Source organism: Mauremys mutica, chromosome 5, assembly GCF_020497125.1.
Source record: "Mauremys mutica isolate MM-2020 ecotype Southern chromosome 5, ASM2049712v1, whole genome shotgun sequence".
Classification (NCBI taxonomy): domain Eukaryota; kingdom Metazoa; phylum Chordata; order Testudines; family Geoemydidae; genus Mauremys; species Mauremys mutica.
The window spans coordinates 77,512,037-77,535,369 of record NC_059076.1 but is presented as its reverse complement, the minus strand read 5'-3'; the positions used below and the strand labels follow the sequence as shown (position 1 = coordinate 77,535,369).

At 40.7% G+C, this 23,333-nt stretch overlaps 1 protein-coding gene across 4 annotated transcripts in view; it reads left to right on the top strand.

Moving 5' to 3' along the window:
* GPM6A (glycoprotein M6A) overlaps positions 1 to 23,333 on the top strand; it is a 319,807-nt gene that overhangs the window by 211,952 nt on the left and 84,522 nt on the right. The window contains exon 1 of one of the 4 annotated variants that reach the window (XM_045018379.1): positions 8,589 to 8,691. The exons of the other annotated variants lie outside the window; for them this stretch is intronic. Within the exon in view, the coding sequence (XP_044874314.1) occupies positions 8,604 to 8,691 (88 nt within the window). The 5' untranslated portion in view covers positions 8,589 to 8,603. Of the gene's footprint in view, positions 1 to 8,588; positions 8,692 to 23,333 lie in introns of those variants that run through there. 4 annotated transcript variants of the gene reach the window in all.

Sequence of the window (23,333 nt, the reverse complement as noted above, 5' to 3'; positions counted from 1 at the left end):
GCCGGAGCCTGAAATGACACTTTGTGCACCAGCGGGGAGCGGTCCACAGTCAACGGAAACAACCTCATCACCTACATCGCTTCCAGAGGAACTGGTGTCTCCCGCCTCAAGGGAACAGTTCCAGAAAGAGCAGGAAGCTGATGACAGCCTCAAGAAAGCATGGGCGGCGGCACACAGCAACCCACCGCCTCTCAGCTCTACTACCCGATCCCGGTTCGTTGTGGAGAACGGACTGTTATACAAGGAATTTCTTTCTGGTGGACACCAGGAGGGCTGGCATCCTCAAAAACGGTTGCTCGTTCCGACCAAGTACCGGGAAAAGCTCTTAAGCTTAGCCCATGATCACCCTAGTGGCCATTCTGGGGTGAAACGAAGCAAAGACAGGTTGGGAAGGTCCTTTGACTGGGAGGGGATGGGCAAGGCGGTAACCACTTACGTCCGGTCTTGTAAGGTATGCCAAACGGTAGGAAAACCCCAAGACCAGATCAAGGCCCCTCTCCAACCACTTCCCATAATGGAGGTCCCATTTCAGCGAGTAGCTGTGGATATTATGGGTCCTTTCCCAAAGAAGACCCCCAGAGGAAAGCAGTACATACTGACTTTTGTGGACTTTGCTACCAGATGGCCGGAAGCAGTAGCTCTAGGCAACACCAGGGCTAACACTGTGTGCCAGGCCTTAACTGACATTTTTACCAGGGTGGGTTGGCCCTCTAAAATTCTTACAGATTCGGGAACAAACTTCCTATCAGGGACCATGAAAGACCTGTGGGAAACTCATGGGGTGCATCACTTGGTTGCCACCCCGTACCATCACCAAACTAATGGCCTAGTGGAAAGGTTCAATGGAACTTTGGGGGCCATGATCCGCAAATTCGTCAATGAACACTCCAATAATTGGGATCTAGTGTTACAACAGTTGCTGTTTGCCTACAGGGCTGTTCCACATCCCAGTTTAGGATTCTCACCATTCGAGCTGGTGTATGGCCATCAGGTTAAGGGGCCATTACAGCTGGTAAAGCAGCAATGGGAGGGGTTTACACCTCCTCCAGGGACTAACATTCTGGACTTTGTAAGCAACCTTCAAAACACCCTCCGAGACTCTTGGGCCCTTGCTCGAGAGAGCTTAAAGGATGCTCAAGCGGAGCAAAAGGTCTGGTATGATCGACATGCCAAGGAGCGGTCCTTCAAGGTAGGAGACCAGGTCATGGTCTTCAAGGCGCAACAAGCCCATAAGATGGAAGCGTCCTGGGAAGGACCATACATGGTCCAGGAGCGCCTAGGAGCTGTTAACTACCTCATAACATTCCCTGATTCCTCTTTAAAGCCTAAAGTGTTTCATGTTAACTCTCTAAAGCCCTTTTATCCCAGAGAATTACAGGTCTGTCACTTTACAGTTCAGGAAGGAGATGACACCGAGTGGCCTGAAGGTGTCTACTACGAAGGTAAACGAAATGGTGGTGTGGAAGAGGTGACCCTCTCCACAACCCTACAACGTCTACAGCGGCAACAGATCAAGGGACTGTGCACTGACTTCGACCCCTTGTTCTCAGCCATCCCAGAACGGACTGAGCGAACCTACCACTCCATTGACACAGGTAATGCTCACCCGATTAGAACACCACCCTACCGGGTGTCACCTCATGCCAAAGTTGCTATTAAACAGGAGATTTACAACATGTTGGAAATGGGTATCATCCGCCCTTCTACCAGTGCATGGGCATCTCCAGTGGTTCTGGTTCCCAAACCAGATGGGGAAATACGCTTTTGTGTGGACTACCGTAAGCTAAATGCTGTAACTCGTCCAGACAACTATCCAATGCCACGCACTGATGAGCTATTGGAAAAGTTGGGACGTGCCCAGTTCATCTCTACCATTGATTTAACCAAGGGATACTGGCAGGTACCACTAGATGAACCCGCCAGGGAAAAATCTGCCTTCATCACCCATGCAGGGGTGTATGAGTTTACTGTGCTTCCGTTCGGACTGCGGAATGCACCTGCCACCTTCCAAAGGCTGGTGGATGGTCTACTAGCAGGATTGGAAGACTGTGCAGTTGCATACCTCGATGATGTGGCCATTTTTTCTGATTCATGGCCCGAACACCTAGAACATTTGAAAATGGTTTTAGAGCGCATCAGGCAGGCAGGACTAACTGTTAAGGCCAAAAAGTGTCAAATAGGCCACAACAGAGTGACTTACCTAGGACACCAGGTGGGTCAAGGAACCATCAACCCCCTACAGGCCAAGGTGGAGGCTATCCAACAGTGGCCTGTCCCAAGGTCAAAGAAACAGGTCCAATCCTTCTTAGGTTTGGCCGGATATTACAGGCGATTTGTACCACACTACAGCCAAATCGCTGCCCCACTAACTGATCTGACCAGGAAAACCCAGCCAAATGCAGTTAAGTGGACTGATGAGTGTCAGAAAGCCTTTACCCAGCTTAAGGCGATGCTCATGTCGGACCCTGTATTAAGGGCCCCAGACTTTGACAAACCCTTCCTAGTTACCACCGATGCATCTGAACGTGGGGTAGGAGCGGTACTAATGCAGGAAGGACCGGATCACAGCTTCCATCCTGTCGTGTTTCTCAGCAAGAAACTGTCTGAGAGGGAAAGCCACTGGTCCATCAGTGAAAAAGAATGTTACGCCATTGTGTATGCCTTGGAAAAGCTACGCCCATACGTTTGGGGCCGGCACTTCCAGCTACAAACTGACCATGCTGCGCTAAAGTGGCTTCACACCAACAAGGGAAACAACAAGAAACTTCTCCGCTGGAGCTTAGCTCTCCAAGACTTTGACTTTGACATTCAACACATTTCAGGAGCTTCCAACAAAGTTGCTGATGCACTCTCTCGTGAAAGTTTCCCAGAATCAAGTGGCTAAAAAGTGTTATTAACATGTTTTCATGCTTTGTAGTCTATGTAATAGTGCATGTGTTTTATTGCTCTGTTTGTTTTACAGTTCTAGGAGGAAATCGCCGCCAGTGGATCCCACTGTAGCGATTTGGGGGGCGTGTCATGAATAGTTAGTAAAGGGTTAAAACATAGTACCTGGTGGACACCTGACCTGAGGACCAATCAGGGAAGAGAATTTGAAACTCCTAGGAGGGAACTTTTCCCTCTGTTTGGGGGGGGTCTTTGTCTTTAGCCGTCTGGAGTTACAAGGGTCCAGATGTTTTAATCAAGTCTACAAGTTTCCACCTTTCTGAACTAATTTCTTCTAGTCAAGATAGTGAGTATTAGAAAGATACGTTGTGTCCTCACCTAATAATCCTATGCTTGCAATTCTGTGTGTTTGTTATTGATTATTCTTATTCTGCTGTTTTGTGTACTGAGAAAGAGAGAGGATTCTCTCCAAAACTTAGCAAGGTTATACCCTATGAGTGTCCAGCTTGGGCTCATAGAGATTCTGTATTTTCTTGTTTTCCTTTTAATAAATTCTTTCTATAAAGACTTGATTAAATCCCTTCTACTGTGGATAGGGGGAGGGGCGAAGACACTCTCTCGGTGGTGAGACAGGCTTATCTCCGGGCAGAGAAGGGAGGGGGAGATAGTTCCTCCTGGGTTTGATTCAAACAGTTGAATCAGGTATCTCTTTCCAGTGGCTAGGAGAGAGAGAGGGGGGGAGGTTTCCCTCCGATGAGTGGATCTGTATTTCCCCAGGGAACGTCTCTGGAAAGGGGAGTGGGAGGGGGAATATAGGGGTGTCTCGGCCCACGTAATCGACCGAGTGGTGGCAGCCTGAAGGAGACCTACCCTAGGATTTTGGGGTGGGGGGAAGACATGCGGGTCCTCACTTTGAAACCGCCCAGTTTCAAGTGAGGGTAGACTCCTGACACAGGGTAACTCTCAATCATAGATTACAGATTTTGAAGTTCTATTTTACACAATAACATACCTATGTATGGTAGAGGAAAGGTTCTTCACACTGCAAAAATCCCATCTGGTTACTTTGCAACTGGTGTTTTCTAATGGCCAGCTGAATCCCAGCAAACCCATTTCAATAAAGTACTTTCTTTTTAACACATGGTCAGGGTAAAGAACCTCAAGCATCTGAGTGTATACCATGTAGAGTGATGTTCTGATCTCACTGCTAACTAGTACTTGGCTTCAGTCAGTGGGGTATAGTGGATTTACACTGGTATATCTTAGGTCAGGATTTGACACTAAGGGCTTATCTTCACTACCAGGGAGATCGATGCTGTTGCAATTGATGCAGTGGGTGTCGATTTAGCGGGTCTAGTCAAGACCCGTTAAATCGACAGCAGAGCACTCTTTGGTAGACTCCGGTACTCCAGCTCCACGAGAAGAGTAAGATGAGTCGACCAGAGAGCGTCTCCTGTAGACACAGCACAGCGAAGACACAGGGGTAAGTTGATCTTAGCTCTGGCAACTCCAGCTATGTTATTCATGTAGCTAGAGTAGCGTAACTTAGGTCGACTTACCCGTAGTGAAGACAAGCCCTAATAGTAACAAAGATATATTCCAGTGGATTGCTCACACTTTTAAGGCAGTAATTTAGACAGACTCTGAACTTGTCTGAATAGGATCTCAATAAAAGGTTTCAAGATTGTCAGGTATCTCTTCGTTCTGTGGAAAGAGGAAAATCCCAATGCAATAAATATATGCTATTTCGATCAATTCTTCCGACCGAGGCATTGGCTGTTTAATTGCTTATTAACTATGTATCATTCTTAAATAAAATATTTTCTACTGTGGCTCCTTTTTCATTGTAAAAAGTATTTGAAAATCTGGATCTTATAAGCATTAGTTTAATTAAGCATAAAATAGATCATGAGAACTTGTTGACAGTATAGCATGTCACTTACATTCATGAAACCTGATAGCAAATCTGTGCTTGAGAACTGTACATATTATAAAAAATAATGCAAATAATGCAAATGATCCCAAGCTTTGTAATTACAGAGATATTGTACGCTTGAGGGTGGTAAATATTTTATAAGTTTCCTAGTGTAGTAAACTGTTTCCATTTATTCTGTTGACCAGAATCTCCTTTTGCCTGCTTAGGTTATTAGATGTACTTTATTCAAGAGTCTTCATTCACCCTGGGCTAGGGATCCCAAATGGAGAGCTTCACTGCCAAGGTGGCTTTAAATAATAATAATTAACCAGCTGCAGCAAACCCTTTTTAGTGTGTTTTTTGTAATTGATCCCTAAAACAATGCAAGTGTTGGTGTGCTGGAGATATGTGGTCGAAAATAAATAACTGTAAGTTTAAACTTTCTATTGTAATTTTATATTCTAAAAATATGCAAAACTATGCCACATGCTAATAAATTAAAATTTAAGGCATTATGTAACCAGCATGCTTCATAAATTTGTGGGGTAGCAGTGATGGGACAAAATTTTAATTTCAAAGTGGAGTGAGAACCAGCTGGCAACAGACTCAGAGGACCTGTAGCAACTATGTGTGGTGGGGAGGGGTGCCCGATTACTTTTTCTGATTGGGACATTCAGCACATAACCCTGTAATTTCATTGTCTGATAAATGTTTGCAATTCACCTGTAAACTTTATCTTAGATTTGATTTTATAAGACTAAACCACAAATGGAAAATTAGATTTCTCTTACAGTAACTCCTCACTTAACGTTGTAGTTGTGTTCATGAAAAATGTGACTTTAAGTGAAACGATGTTAAGTAAATCCAATTTCCCCATAAGAATGAATGTTAGGTTCCATGGAAATTTTTTTTTGCCATACAGTACAGTACTATACTATACAGTACTATAGTTGGGCAGGGGAGGGAGTGGGGAGGCGCGCCATGTCCTCCCTGCTGCCCGCGACAATCAGCTGCCTTGCGATGTTCAGGGGGCAGGAGGGAGGGGGAGGAGTGAGGACTTGGTGTGCAGGCTCCCCACTCCCTCCCCTGCGTCCTGCCCACAGCAGTCAGCTGGTTTGTGGCGTTCGGGAGGCAGGGGAGGGAGGAGGAGCCTGCGCACTGAGTCCTCGCTCCTCCCCCTCCCTCCTGAATGCTGCAAGCCAGCTGATTGCCACGGGGGGGAGGAGGAGGGGAGGTGCTGATCCACGGGGTCTGCCGGCGGGGGGGAGTGGGGCGTAGGGAAGCTGATGGGGGGCTGTCAGCTGTGGACAAAGCAGACAGCCAAACGACATTATAGCAAAGCATTGCACAACTTTAAATGGAGCATGTTCTGTAATTGAGCAGAGACATAAGATCGAAACAATGTTAAGCAAGAGGACGTTAAATGGGGAGCTACTGTATTTCTCTTGTTGTTGGAATCATTAGGAAATGATTTAGGTACTTACATGGCCCCATAACTATGGTATTTGTGCACCTTAATTGGCCATATTTCAGGTGGATATAACTTGCAAACTGGCTTGAGTGAGTCTCACTGGGGAGCTGTGCCAGAAAGCAGTGGAGGACCTATGATCGCGGTGAAGGTAAAGGACTGCCTAGGGACTTCAGACTGCTGAGAATCCCATCCTGTCCCACTTTATCCTTGCAGAGAACAACCTGCATTCCTCCAGATGGATTTCTCAGTGAGGTCCTGTCTCCGCCCTTAGTCCAAGAAGCAACAAAGAGAGGTGGCATGTGGCTGAGTCTTTGAGGATAGCCTCACTTGTTTTACCATGATAATATCTTGATGTACTCTCACAGAAATTTCAGCTATGTAAAGTTTGGTGCAACTCATCACTAAAAATATTTTACAAAAGGGTGGGTAGGTGGTTTGGGGAGAGGTTTTGGTGTTTTAAGAACTATTTAATTCTGGACCGAAGCATCACCCTGGGTACACTGAGATTTGCACTTAAAGAAGGACTAAAATCCTTTTTAAATTATTTAGGTCTCTATATTTGGCACATAAATACATCAGAAGACTGAATTCTCTATGTAAATGTTTTAAAAAGATGTTTACTGACATACAGAATAATTATTTTTAAATATTCCCCTTTGGAAATTTTGCCCTGATTTTTCTCACGTTTCTTTATGTTCATCTAGTTAAACAACCATAGTCCACACAAACTTCAAACCACACATAAAATTATTCTCTTTATTCCTCATAATCTACAATTTCACCATAATTAACCCACATGGTCCTGTTCACACCACTGTAAATCTCCCTTAACCAAGCCTAACCTCGTCCCCTGTATTTCCAGTTTTCTCTGACTCCTCTAATATGCCTCCCCACTCCAGTGTATTGATGCACCATGCACCTCCTACATATGTAGATCGGGAGAGGAGAAGCAGGGATGTAATAGAGAGCATGTGGGGTTGAGTGGAGATGTCAGGGGCACTGAGGGAGAAAGAAGCACTTCAACTGAGAAGGGCCTGGGAAGGAAACAAAGGGAAGAAGAACTGTCCTTTAGCGAGCTACCTGTGGGTAATCAGAGAGGCTTTACCACCTGTGGCTTACAACATGGGGAATCCAGCTAGAGGTAAAGATAATCTGTTGGTGTGCAGAGACCACTGCCTATCATGCTAACAAATATTGTCTTGCTCTTTCCTTATACACCCTGTCTGCCTGTATCTATCTGTTGAATCTTATCTTAGTCTGCAAGCTCTTCGGAGTAGGGACAGTCTTTCTGTTCTGGGTTTGTGTATTTCCTGGCATAAAGAAACCCTCGTCTATGATTGGGGCTTCTAGGTGCTACAATAATACAAATAATAATATGTGAAGTCATATTTGGTTCTTAGCCTTTATCATGAGGATCTATGGGCTTGTTTGAATACTGCAGTAGGATAGCATGGCTGCATTTCTTTCCTGAGCCCGTCTGTGAATTTTAATGTAATCATACATAAACTCATTTATGTTTCTAGAACTGCCTTTGAATGTTAGCAGCCTGAGAATAAATTGGAACACTATTGGATTCTTACGAATGAATCTTCTAGATTGTACAGCTCTTGGAGACTTGAGAAAATTCTTCTTTTCTTTTCTTTTCTTTTCTTTTCTTTCCAATTGTCATCCAAACGCCCATGGCTAGTAACACAGTGCAGAGAAAGATGAGAGTAAAGGCTTGAGAATTCACAAAGAAAACAGGCGCTAGTGTCTTAACTGGTTTTGACAAGCTGCAAAATTGTATTTGGTAGAAAATGTTGCTGTAGGTTGTTTTTTTTTTCATTTACCGAGACAATCATGCTGCATGATTAGAAGAGAAAGATTCTTAGAAACTCATCATTTCTGTATTTAAAGGTCAGCAGCACTGGCAAATTAGTCCTTCCCACATCTTCCATTTAAGACTTGGAAACCTCCATTAATGGAATTTAATTTAGAATAATAAAATTATTTCAATAATGAACACTTTAAATACTGTAGCTTCTCCTGAATAAATAAGTAAAATAAATCAGCATTCATGTTAGTTTATCCTGATTTATGACCATGTATCTGGTCATGCCTGGGCTGAGCTGTGGGTTGCTTCCTGACCTGAAGATGAGTCCATTTTCCCAAGCCCTTCATTTGGTGTCATTATTTCAATGGTTTTATTCTCCTCTTTCCCAACCACCCAATTTATTATTACTTTTTTTTTAGTTAGTACTTGTCTTTGGGACATTAATGCTTGATCACAATGCAAACAGAAGTCTGCTAATCTTATCGATAGGCCAGGGCAGCTGCAGTGCAAAACTCTTCATGTGCCTTGTCAGAGACCTTAATCTTCACCTACATGAAGGAGCCGTCCATTCTCTAGTGAGTTACCTTTCCCTTCAGCACCATAAAGGTCAGTCCTAGAGTTCTCCAGAACAGTGAATACAAGTTGTATCTCTTCATGTATGATGGTTTTGTGAACATGAATATCAGTTTGTTTCCAAACAGGTCTGCCAGATGATTCATGTTTCTCATGGATGTGTGTGTTGAGAACTTTACCTTGCAATATTTTTTGACAATAAGGACTATGAATGAATAGCCTTAATAGTAAAGTAGATATTCAGCCAGATTCACCACCAGTCCACATGCTGGTAGAAGGTTTACTCTCACTCACAAACAGTGGTGGATCTTTCTGGCGGAGGAAACTGAGCCAAGACACTATGTTGTGATGGTGCTAAATGACAAAACTCCAGTTGTGTAGCAGTTGGCTTGGAGCCATAGGCTAGAAAATGGACAATGCTGTCATCAAAGAGGAGCAATTGGGAAGTGCACTGACTCTGAAGTTCCTCAGAGTGCCTTGCTGGTGGAACTCTTGTGGAGCCTAAATAGGGATTAAAAAAACACTCTACCAGGACTGCCCCAAAGCAGAACAATGGTTGAAATGCCACCTGCTCTCCAAAAGAGTGAATCATTTATTTGGGTTAATGGGCTTGGTGTTTTTTACATGTCTCTGGGCCAGGATGGCTGAATTTGCCCCACAACATTTAAATTTATTTAAAGTCTTTCATTACATTCATTTGTTGAAATGTTAATGCAGATAGATATATGGTGCGTGGTTGCTAAATGAGGGAAAAGAAGACAATCATTTAGTTCATGATAAGCATTTAAAATGTTTTTCTTTATCTCATAATTGTCATATCTCTCAGAAAATATTATTCAACTATATAGACTCTCTTTTAAATTTGAGGAACGCATGAGCTGATGATACTATTACTGCAGTTAGTGTATCGCGTATGTGTAGTTTTCTGTCAAGGATCTCCATTAACTCTTGTAGGAATTTTCTCAGGTGTTTGCCAGAATATGTGGCCATAAAACTGGCTGTGCCCCCTCCTCCTTTTTATGCTCTTGGAACCTGCAGAGCAGCTTGCACTTGGCAGGGGGAAATGATGTTGCTTTGACTCTGCTACGCTCTCTCTCGCCAACAGTTTCAGGGACATTAGAGTGATATTTACACTTTTTTTTTTTTAGGTATCCGCTCAACACAATGGGTATGATATGGCCGTTAAGGATTTTTAAAAAGTTATACCTATTCCATAAAGACCGTATTTACACGCTTCTCTGTGCTATATATAGTAATTTACAGCAATTACAGATTTTTTGTTCCTTGTGTCAAGCACTATATCTGTCCAAGGAAATCTTTTATTTGAAAAGCAAATATAAATGTCTCTACTATCTTCTTTTAATGGCTCTTTTAACACACTGAAATTCACTTATGCTTGACTGACTCTCCATTTTTCAGAACAAATAAAATGGGAACATCAATGAACTGGAAATTATGGGGATGTTCCTAGTCCAAATATCCTCTTCAGTTATGTCTGCAGGAACGGACTTATCAATTGTGAATCCCCCTTGTTCCCTCTTCTAGCACTTACAACAAAATGTTGTTATTTCTACTGATATCTGTTTCTGCCTTTGGTATTCTATTTTGTATATTAATTACACTCTGGAGCAGCTCCTCAGTTGGGGTACATTGTCATAGCTCCTTTGATTTCATCTGCCCCGGTGTGTGTACCAATTTTGATCTAAATTAATTTAGGATTATACATGTCCTTAGATTTATATCCGGCTGTGATGGGTTAGATCACAGAAACTCCCTGGGGACTGCCAACCGATGTGCCAAAAATACTTCTGTCCCTGCTTTCCCTACCAGCTTGGGACTCCAGCACCCTGTCTTGTTGAGACAGACACGCCAATCTGCTCCAGCACAGACCTAGGGTCTGAACCACGTGCCCCAAAGCTGCAGGCTTAACTGAAAGCAACTCAAGAAGTGTTCCTGTCTTTAACACTCAGATGCCCAACTCCCAATGGGATCCAAACCCCAAATAAATCTGTTTCACCCTGTATAAAGCTTATACAGGGTAAACTCATAAATTGTTCATCCTCTGTAACACTGATTGAGAGAGATGCACAGCTGTTCTCCCCCCACAGGTACTAATGCATACTCTAGGTTAATTAATAAGTAAAAGTGATTTTATTAAATACAGAAAGTAGGATTTAAGTGGTTCCAAGTAGTAACAGATAGAGCAAAGTGAATTACCAAGTAAAATAAAATAAAACACACAAGTCTGAGTCTAATACAGTAAGAAAACTGAATACAGACAAAATCTCACCCTCCATGGTGTTCCAGTAAGCTTCCTTTTACAGACTAGTCTCCTTCTAGTCTGGGTCTGGCAATCAAACCCCCAGTAGTTACTGTCCTTTTGTCCCATTTTCTTTCAGGTATCCTTGGGGGTGGAGAAGCTGTCTCTTCAGCCAGCTGAAGAGAAAATTGAGGGGTCTCCCAGGGGTTTAAGTAAACTTTCTCTTGTGGGTGGAGACCCACTCCTCTCTTCTATGCAAAGTTCATCTCCAAGATGGAGTTTTGGAGTCACATGGGCAAGTCACATATCCATGCATGACTCAGATTTACAGGCAGCAGCCATTGTTTACATACTACCCTGAACGTCCTCAAGTAGACTTCTTATGTGGAGTGGAGCATTCCAAGATTTATTGTCCTTTAAGTGTTTCTTGATTGGGCACTTAATTTGCATATTCCTTTCTCAAGAATCTGACCAAATGCTTTACTAAGGCTACTTGGAAATCAAGCAAGTACACAGCCAATATTCATAACTTCGAATACAACAATAACATATGCATACAAATAGGATGAATAGATTCAGTAGATCATAACCTTTACAGAGATGTGTTACATGGCATATGTAGCATAAAACATATTCCAATTATGTCATATATACACACACACCCACACACACATTCATAAGCATATTTCCATGAAGCCTTATGGGGTGCACCATCACACCAGCTATGACACTGAACATATACTGAAATTGTTCTGTAGTTTCTGATATTTATATTCACTTCATAGTGTGTGTAACTTTTCCAGATCATCTCAATATTTTTCCTGAAGATAAAAACAGACTATTTTCCCCAACATTTCTACAAGGTCCTACAACTCCCTTAATCATTCAGATTACACTCTTTTATACATCCAGTTGTGTGTGTGGTTCTGAGCACCTCCTGCGAGTACCTAATGTTTTCAGTGGGAATCAAGAGCATTCTCAGACTTGGATCCTGTAATAAAATTCCTGTTCTACTGAAGAGATGAAAATAGAGTCCAGCTTTCCAAAAATGACTTTATCGTGATTCCCTTTTAGTCTGTCAGTCACTCTGGTCAACCTTGCTTTAGGGGCCATGCAATTTTTTTGTCTGTGGGTTCTGTATCTCAACAACATACATTTTAAAGACTCCGCCTAATAACTCTCTATCAAAGTTGAACATATTGAAATATTAGCATTTCATCCCTCCTTCCCTCCCATCCCCATAATCACTAAGAGTTTGCATGCTTTGGGACATACAAAAATCAAGGCATAAGAGTTTTATTATATGAAGTGCATGTATTTAATATTTGCAAGATCAATTAATAACAATACATTTTTGAATAAGAGGGGTACATGAGGAAGGGGGTTGCAAATATAGCATGAACATCACTTTTCATGTGATACAACAACCACTCTTTTTTAAATGTGAAAAATATTCAACAAAAAACTGGTTAAATACTTAATTTTGGAATCATAAATGATTACGAGTGTTCTCTCTCAATTAAACTATGGCTGTATCTCCTAATATGAGTAATTCAGGTCACTGCTAGTCATCACTGTTTTCATCTGCAAATGATAATGCTGATTTTCTCAGGTCATTGCAACACAACACACTTCCTTGGCATGCACAGAATATGATAAAGGTGCATCTTTCTTACAAAAGCACTTGATTAACTTCAAAATATCTTGACCGGGGGGAGGGATAGCTCAGTGATTTGCGCATTGGCCTGCTAAACCCAGGGTTGTGAGTTCAATCCTTGAGGGGGCCACTTAGGGATCTGGGGCAAAAATTGGTCCTGCTAGTGAAAACAGGGGGCTGGACTCAATGACCTTTCAAGGTCCCTTCCAGTTCTAGGAGATTGGTATATCTCCAATTATTACCTTTAAAAAAATTTTTTAGGGGGGAGGGATAGCTCAGTGGTTTGAGCATTGGCCTGCTAAACCCAGGGTTGTGAGTTCAATCCTTGAGGAGGCCACTTAGGGATCTGGGGCAAAAATTGGTCCTGCTAGTGAAGGCAGGGGGCTGGACTCAATGACCTTTCAAGGTCCCTTCCAGTTCTAGGAGATTGGTATATCTCCAATTATTACCTTTTATTACCTTTTAGTAAGTACAACATTATCTGCATGGTATTTTGGAAGCAGAGACTTGGAACTATCGTGTATTCATCTATGCTGCAGTGGATCACATAGTGGATCACATAGTGGTGCATCTAGATCCAAAGCACTATTTTGCACACACATCTGAAGATGTGCTTGTTCTGCATTTTCTTTACATCTTCAGTTATTAGTGATAAGGGGCTGAGCATTGATGTTGACATGGTACTTTGCCAACTTTCGCTGTCTATGATTTCTGTCATTCTTCCAACATGGTGGCACAATTTGATTGTCAGTAGCATGCAACCATGAATTTGGTTGCTGATTCAATGATATTAGGCAATAGCTACACTGATATCCAGTAGACAGAGGGAGTAATCAGCTCACAGAATCTTCCGCGCAGTGCCTTTGCGGAGACCAAAATAGGAAGCTACAGTATTGCAGCCTGAGTGTTTATGGGCAGCTGATGGTCCTGGTACAATGTTCTGGTCTTGCTCTGCAGTAGCACAGAGGTCTATTACAGCTCTCCCTTGGGCTGAGGGTTTCATACTCACTAAAGATGTTAGGCTCTGTTCAAGGTAACTGTGCAAGAGTAAGACAAATACATCAGTGTCATCTGATGATGATGATTGATGTTTCCACGAGTTTCTCTTTTGCAACCATCACCATTTGTTTTGCAAGGATGTTGCCAGCTTCCTCATGCAGGGTGGCCATATTTTCTGTGATGATTACCACACCTCCCTGGTTTATTAAAAATGGGGTCTTGTTTCTGCCTGGTTGAGTAGCTTGTGCTTTAGTATGTGATGTTGGCGAAATGTTTTTTATCTTGAATGAGTTCTGTACAAATGAGGTCGATCAGTTGTTTCTTATTTTCAGTAACTGTCAAGGCAACTTTCTGGGGAGGTGGGCGTGGACTTGTAATCAACTGATGTACTCTGTTTGCTTCTGTAGCTCTGCTAGATCTTGTGACACTCTTTGTGGTTAAGTCTTTGAACCTGTCAAGGACAAGGTGTATAACACTTGCTGCTAGCTTGTGTTCAATGTAGACTCTGAAATTGGTCACAAAGTCTTTGATGATACCATTTGCTGGTCAGTGTACTACCCGAAGAACTGCAGAGCTATCAATGACTGTGCAGGTGACTTCTTGTGAAGTATATCTAGCTGATACCTCTGTCTGTAGCTGGGTTTTTTTGTTAGACTTAGCCTTGACAGTCCTCATGTCACCAGAGTCAGTGAAGATTGATGTTGGTACAGGAGCCTGTGACAAAATATTCTTGATGTCAAGCTCTTGTGAACTTGCTTGTAAATATACCACTCTTGAATAGATAAAATTAATGTCAACACCTTTGTTTGATCAACATGTACATGCTTTTTTGTCTCTGCCAGCATCTTTACTATCCTTGGTAGTTTGTCATAGAACCCTGTGGGTCAGTCATGTTCAAATTCTTGCATTTAGTGAATTCCGATTATGGGCCAGCTATATACAAATTCTTGAATTTGGTGAATTGCAATTGTAAGTGTGTTATCTATATTCACTGATGGTGGTGCCACTCTACCACTGACAATGTTTACGATTGATCTCTGGGTGCTTTGTGGGGTCTAGGGAACCATGCACAGTTCTAGCATCTTATTAATGGCTACTCTGTTCATTACACCTGCCCCAATCCTTGGCTTCACTTCTTCGAAGATGTCTTGTATTTGTGCCACATTACGTCATTTATGTTTGCAATGTCTTCCACCAGTCAGCTGTATATGTGGAGCCTAAGAAGTCAGGCTCAGTGAAGAATAAACAGGCCTATAACCTGCAAGTAGGTAGTGATACCTATCAGGGAAAATAACCAGTGAGAAGCATAAAAGAAAACAAAAGGTGAATGAAGAAAACAGCTGTCTGTGTTTGGTTAATGTCTGTAATTGTCCAGTATTTGGAAAGTAATTCTCATGAGTGAATGTATAAGAATGTAAGTGAGCACTGAGAGTACAAGAAGAATGTGCCTTGGAAGAGGAGAAGGTATACTAGCAAAGTATACTGCTACTACAGACAAAACATGTACATCCTAGCTAGTTATGTTCTGAAGCAAAATATAAGCATGCGGTTTTCATTTTTTTTAAAATTTAAATTCAGTGAAAGTGGTTTCAACTGTCACCTGGCTTGTGAATCAGGAAGTGGAGGTGGTGGTTATAAGTGCTCGTATTTGAAAATGTGACAGTGTCATCAGGCAGTTTCTCTGAAATTAGTGTCTTGAACTGCAGAATAAGAATAAAAATAAAAAAAGCATGGACACTAAAACAAGGTTCTGTCAAAACCTTGCATTTGGCTACTAGGCTATTTTATTATATTAAGCATTTCTTCCATTTTAATGAGCCTTTAATGACAAGTTTTTGGCGGCTGCTTATCTGCTAGAGGATGCCTCTTAATTCAGATTTCTGGGTAGGAACTCATCAACAGTTTATTTAGTCTGTTGCAGACCTTCATTATCTCACTTAACTGTTCTAGTGAAATGCTGAGACCCGAGTAGTAGCTTTCTTTTCTAGCACATGTAAAGTGTCCTTTTGCAGTAAGCATCATTCCCTTTTGCTCTCTGTTTGTGAACACTACTAAATATAATTATTTATATTGTATGCATTCCCTGCACTAGAAACTATTACAAAGTTAATATTTTCTGACCTGTTATAGGAGGGAGACTAGTCCACTGTGCAGTTACTGTTGGCAAAAGCTATCTTTTTTTTTAATGATGCCTTCTCTGTCACTAAATGGCTCCCTCAATCACTGCCTTGAACATTGCTTATCAATTGACTTGATTTCTTATGCAGCTTTCACTATAGTTCTGACTTCTTCTCTGAGTGGTTCTAACATGCTTAAAAGAAAAAAGAAGTCTTCATAGGTTATTTTTATTAATATAAATTTCTTTCTAGTCCATGCCTGCCTTTTTTACTTCAAATATTTTCAGTCTACCCTGTGCATGATACGGTAACAATTTTCTTAATTTTTGTTTTATATGAAAACTGACATTCAGAAAACGGAGACTGGCACTCCATGATTTTCATTTATTGTGCATTTTGTTGTTTTGGGTCACAAGGAAGGCTGGATTTTTTTATTCCCAGTACTTCAGCATCGGATTTGTTGCTCTGATATGACATAAGAGCTATAAACTTGGTCTATTGCCATACATCCTACTGTAGTTAAAGCAGAAACGTTTTTATTTATGAAATGCTGAAATTAGTTACATTGAAATGGAATAAAGATGATTCAGAATGATTCTTATTTCTCAGCAGTGGATCATGTCAGTCTTAGATACTTAGATGGCGAAATATTTACTTATGAACCTAACTTTTACTTTTTATTTAAAAAATGAAATAAAATAACCTTGGTCCCTGTTTCTAGCACTACAAGATTTGAGATAGTGGATGTTAAAGCTGAGATTTTTGAATATGTGTAAAGACTGTCATGGGTTCAGAACTAAATGTTGCCTGTTCTCAGCCTTATATGGGTATACATTTTGGAGGGGATTTAGAGGATTGAGAATATTTTTAAAAATTGTGGCTGCTTGAAGCTGTAGGTGGAGTTGCAGTCCTGGAGTAAATCATAGGAGAAGAGATTAGTGGGCAGATGGCATGTGAACAATGAAAGGTGAATGGTAAATTATAGACCCATGTAATGCATTTATCATGTTTTGTGCATATATATATATGTGTATGCCTGTATAATGTTTTGTGTATATATGTGTGTATGCCTGTGTGTGCATGATGCATGGCAAAGATGGAGATTAGACTATTGTCTTCATCTGAATCCTGTGGGGGGGGGGGGGGTCATGTATTTCATCTGGACTAGGAGCTTTGTTGTTCTTTTCTAAGTATTTTATTGGTAGTTTATATTAGTCCAGCACTCTGCTTTGTAACAGGGTGCACTGCAGCCATGTTGCTGTTAATTTGCCTCTGCCTGTGGCGATACAGAAAAGGTAATGTAGTTTAGGGCTGTATTACCTTTGCCTGGTGAGTTTAATGGGCTGGATGAGGGTTGATTTACGTCATAATGGACCTGCCTCCCTTCAGCGCAACACACTCCATCTCTACTTCTTTTCCCAGCATGGACCTGGCTAGGTCACGGGACTTCCACAGTACCCGTGATGCAGCTGAGCTCCCATTCCATTTGCTGATCAAGGTGGGGTCACAAACTGGACCAATGCAATTAATCCATAGATGAAATACAATAGGGTGACAAGATATCCCAATTTTATAGGGACAGTCCCAATATTTGGGGCTTTGTCTTATATAGGCTTCAATTACCCCCTCACCCGTGTCCTGATTTTCCACACTTGCTAAGTGTTCACCCTGAAATACAGTCAGACAAAAAACACCCTGAGATGGGCTGATACTGTTCCTAAATGAAAAGGGGGACAGATTTTGGTTTTCCCTTTTACAACATGTCAGAATCCCACATAAGTGAGGAATTACTAAGAATTATCTGAAAACAACTTCAGAAATATCTCCTGATATCTAGCAACAGAGTGCAAAAATAGACACAATTGTTGTTGTTATGCTAGCATCTAGTGGCAGCACCCAAGAACAGGACTCCATTATGCAAGATGATATACGAACACATAGGAAGAGAAAGTTCTTGCCCAAAAGTGTTTACTTACAATTTAAATAGAGCAAACAAAGAGTGGGAGGGAAAACAGAGTTTAAATGACTTGCTTATGGTCACACAGCAGTTCAGCTGTCTGGTCACCCTAGTCCTCGTCCAGTGTCCACTCCACTATACCATGCCACGTCCCAGTTGTTAGAAGTCTGAGTGATGTTAGAAGTCTCAAATGATCTGGGATGTCTGTCAGGTGTGACGGGGACGATGGGCATCCCCTCCAGAACACACATACCCATTGTGAGATGTTTTATCACTGTTTGTGCCATTGAAGAATATATCTTATATGAATTTGCTAAAATGGAAATACACAATGGGGCATGTGCAGTATAAACAAATGATTTGTTAAAGCAAACTCAGATTTATTTAGGCCCCGGGCTAACATTCTCTTGTTATAAATATTATATTTTCATTAAATAACAATAACATTTACTAGATGAGAGAATTTTCATTGCACTCATAACTCAGTTTTACATGCATTTTTCATGGGAACTAGGGAGACCTCTATACTGGTGAAACTACTATGCCAATTTGTCTTGGGTATTTTACATTGCTTTCATTTTTATTTCATTGTCAGTGGTGGCTAAAGATGTTAATGAAGTTTTTGCCATTAACTGTACCCCAGTTGCCATATGATTGCTAAAGACATTTCAATGGAATAATTTCTTAAATGAAAAGTGTACAAAAATATATGCCTTCATTTCCAAATATTAAAAAAAAAATTCCTTCAATAGCTTATATTATGCAAAGTCTGTCTCTGCATTAATGTGATGTAAACTTTATAGAGTTGTCATGGTCTTTAGTTTCATCTTAATTTTATAACTTCCTTATCTGCTCCTGTGACATTCTGAAAACTTGTGTGGCAGAATTTTTAATTAATTGTATATTTTTTCACTCTTGGTTTATGACTGAAGAGAAATATAAGGTATTGCTCTTCAGACACATTTTTAAAGTTTTATATTATTTGAAAAAGTTTGAGTAGTAGAATTTCTTTTGTGTGAAGTTATGGAATATCACAAAACAATAGCGTGCAAAATGATTAGCAATATTTAACTTCTTTTACCCTAATGGCTTGTGTCCCACTCTCATCAAGGCCAGTTTCTCCCTAAGGGAAAGAGGAAAGCACTTACTGTGTTAATTGCACCACTTTCATAGTCTTCCCCTAAAGTGAGTAGGCTGCAGTAAGCCATGACATAGCACTGATGTCTCCTGGTAAGGCTGGGGTTGGTTTTTTCATACATAACCTTCATGGATTCTTCAGGATTCAAATGCTGTTTGATTTTCATTGCATATTATTGTTATTATCATTTCTTAGTATTGTTTAGCACCTAGGAGCCCTAATCATGGGCCAGAACCTATTGTGCTAGGCACTGTACAAAACAGACAGTCCCTGCCCCAAGAAGCTTACAATCTAAGTATAAGACAAACAACAGATGGATATGGACAGCCTCAAGGGGGTACAGAAGGAAACAATGAGACATTATGGTTAGGCAGTGTCTCAGCACACTTCCAGCCTAACTATACAAGAAAACCAAGACTACTGAATTGATAATAAGTAAACTAGTTGGGAAAAAACTAATTAAGATTTGCAATATGATGGGCAAATTCATATCAGTCAATCCTGGGGAATTGTATTATTGTAACTTGTTTTTGTATCATAACATTTTGTCCAAAATGTGTCATCTGAAATACTACAAGCAGCAGTCCTTAAAAACAAAAAAATCCCTAAAAAGGTATCTTGTCAAATTGGATTATATCCTATTAGATGACAGTGGATGCAGCATAGCCTGGTACCTTGTAAAGTGACAACACAATTCAACATGATGCTTGGAAAATTAGATAAAAAAAATTGTCTCTTAATTTCTATCATGTGCTATCACACCAACTAACTACCTTTCCATCCAAAAGCAAGTATGATTAATTTGTCATCGTGTGTGTGTGTGTATAATTTGCTTTGCTTTGCTTGGTGGTGGGTCTTTTAACTGAGGGTACTATTATATAAGCACATTTTTAATTCAACATAAAAAATACCTAGCGTGTTCACATTATGTTAAAATGGCAAATGATGTACAATATTATGGCATCGCTAAAGCATATGATCCATATGTTTCTGATCCAATGAAATCAAAACAGTGACATTTAGCCTGGCAAAATTCATACTGAGCTCTGCATGAGGAGCTAGATATTTCTCTTCATTCCTGAAGAAGTGCAGAAGGGGAGGACAGATATGGAGCTCCGGTGCTGCTACCACACACTGTTGCCTCATCCCCCTGTTGGTACATCTGAGGTTAAGATTTATAAGCTTCAATGGACTTCAAGGGATGTATGCCTGAGAGAACTGCTCTTTCCCTGACTTCTCTTTCCCACCAGTAACTTTCCTCATTGGGATGATCAGATCAGATCTCCATTGCAGCAGTCATGGAGAAGTGCCTATGGCGTGGGAGGAGATGTGTGTGCGCGCGCATGTGAGCGAGAGAGAGAGAGATCCTCAGCTAGCATAAATCAGCATAGCTCCAGTACTTTTGCTGGAGCTATGCCAGTCTGCACCAGATGAGGACTTGGCCCATAGCGTAACTGTCTTTCCCGTTGGTGTCCTACCTGCTCTGATATTTGGCTTTTTCAGCTCTCCTCTGTTTTGTGGAATTGGAGAGGAGCTTATAGGTCCATGTGGTCAGTGAAAGAATCAGGTAGAGAAGACATGGCTGGTGGCCAAACATATATAGCAGTAAATAATCACAAGTGAAAGGTCCAATGGGACGATCTTCAAATATCTCCAGATGGAAGCGTTAAAATGTGGAGCCAGGTGTCAAGATTCCCTTAGCATGGATAATTCAGTTTTTCGGAGAGGTAGCAGAAATCAGAGGAAAGGCAACAATGAGTAATTGTATCATCTTTCACTTTGAATTTATGCACAGTGAGACAGATTCTGTCCCTCCTTTGCTCTTCCTCCCATACTAAGACCTTGAGAGGTAGGAATCCTCCTCTCATCAAACCACGTGCCTCGGTATGAAGTGTTTTTCCATTGTGACATTTATGGCCAGATTTCCAAAAGTACTCAGCACCCATGTGCTGGGATCTTCTCAGATTCTGGTCACTAACTGTGGAACCAGCATTTCAGAAGAGTTCAGCTCCCACTTAGGCACCAAAATAAGTTGCCAGCACATCAGATACTGCGCTCTTTTGAAAATGTGTCCATGAATGTCACAATGGGAGCTACTGAGTGTGGAACACTTGTGAAAATCTGGCCCTCAGGGCTCTTCATGCCCCATAGGGGCAGGCAGCATTTGACCTGAAGTGACCCTTGCAGCTTTGGGCAGACTGGCTCACAGCTTGGGCCCTCTCTGCCTGTTACCTCATTAGTTAATGTGGCTACATAATTCATCCCCTTCAAAGTTTTGATCTTAGATTTTTTTTTGCTTGTTTTTTGTGTTTCACATGAATTAGAGGACAGAAAGTGTTCGCTGTGGAAAAGGTTGGGAAAGTTAAATGGAAAAAAAATAAGCTGTCAGATTCATAACACTGTGCCGTAAATAACTAAAAACCTCTCTAGATATGGCAAATAGTGTCTTCTGCTTTCTGTTTCAATACTGAAAAAATAATTTCATTTTACATTACTTCAGACTGTCCTGCGACATTTTGAAAACAATAAATTGGCAGTACAATTGGCAGTGGGTGCAATACAGTAACAAACACATATACTCTGACAAGTTTGAAGTCAATGAGTTATCAAGCAGAATGTGAAGGTACTGTACACAGTAAAAATGGTTTGCTCAACATCAAATGAGTTACATAAATGGAGAACTTACATACCCTGAATAGCCTATAATAATAGTTTGAGTCTGAGAAAGAAAAACTCATGAGAAACAAACTGCAGTTGAATTTTTATACCTAATCTTTCATGAGAAATAAGACTTTAAAATTATCACAAGCATAAAAGCAACACTGAAACAAATTCGCCCTGAAGCTGTCTAAAAATATCCAATCTAACCAAAATGAGGTAGCAAATCATGAGCATTGGGCATCATTGTTTCAAATGCATGCAATGTCCGCTTTAAAACATGCAAACTGATACTTCATTCTTAGATTAAACCTTCCTCTCTGTTGACCTTTGCGGCCTGTGGCTTTTATTATTTCCAAATGTAGAATATGTTAGTCTTAGCACAGTATTTAAGAGATTGTACAATAGCCCAGCAGAAAGCCATGATTTCCTCACACTGTGAACCTTTTAAGATACTAAAAAGCTTACTGCTCAAGCTAATTTTTGCTAACATGATTGAATTAACATGTAAAGGCTTCAGCAAATTCATTTTGATGTCTTCATGTTTCTTTAAAAATAGATTGTTTTATAACTACCATGACTTTAACTTTTAACTTGTATATTGACAGAGCTCCTCCCATCCCCCAAAAAAGTGAACGCAAACCACTTTTTAATCTTGTAAACAAAATTCCCACATCTATGTGGTGTTTGATAAGGCCAAAGGTGTGGGGTTTTTTGTTTGCTTACTTGTTTGTTTTAAACGAGTCATGTGGTAGTAAACTACTTTTGCGAGCGAAGCTTCACAGGGCTATTCAATTCATTAGTGAACAAGCAGACAGACTAATAAAATGAAGATGATAAAAGGAAAACAACTTTAATACTCACAAATAGTGTATGACCATAGTCACAGTGGGAATTCTAATGGCAGTACTAGGTAAAAATCACTGTAGTGAAAGGACCAGATGGCTAGTACGTGAAGGAATAATAAAAACAATGTGTTCCTATGACAGCTGTTGTTTAAGTGGTTTAGGCTAATAAGCATATGTTAATGTTATAGATATTCAGAGCTAAATAGGTCTGCTGAATTTCATGTGCTAAAACTCTGTCCTTTGATTAAGCGGTCTTCTGTAACGTAATTTAAAAAAGTAGAAGGAAGGTTTCATAAATATCCATTGATCAGACTTAAAAACCACCAACATGCTTTGTGTTTATTTTAGGGCTTTTCAGCCCATCCTTTTGAGACCTTCTTGATGGTAAACAAAAAAACAGCTGTGTCTCAAAGAGAGAGCACAGTGGCTGGAAGATTTTGTTGCTTTATTGATGTTAAATTACCATATGATGGTTTCATCATTTCTAATGGAATTTGAAAGGCTTCTTTTACTTATGATCAAAGCTGTGTGAGCTACTGGTGTCCTAAAGAGAAAATTCTTACCAAAATAATTCAGTGTAATGTTATATATCTGTACCCCTGTTCTTTTACATGGTATGTTGGCTCTCTGGGATTTTTTTAAATTTGTCCTCTGTAACATCACTGAAATAACCCACAGAAAGGGAAAAGTTGTCTGGAAAAGCTGTGAGATGTAATAATACCCTTGGGTCTGTGGGAGTGTGTGTGTGTGGGGGGGGGATAATCTTAAAAATCTGTTGAACACAGGATGCTAAATGCTCCTAGGGAATTCATAGAGATCTAAAACAAACCAGTTGGTCACGATATAGTGGGAAGTAAGTGCTAGTGCACCTACTCAGGTCCAGATTGGATTGTGGTCTCCTGGCAATGCCTGCTCATTAAAGCACTTAGCTGCAGATTGGAGAAGACAATGATATTGCAAATAGCTACTGGATAATGGCTCAGGTGGCTGCTCAGAGTACTGAATCTGTCATCAAGTTACCCATCGTTTTCTAGCATAGCT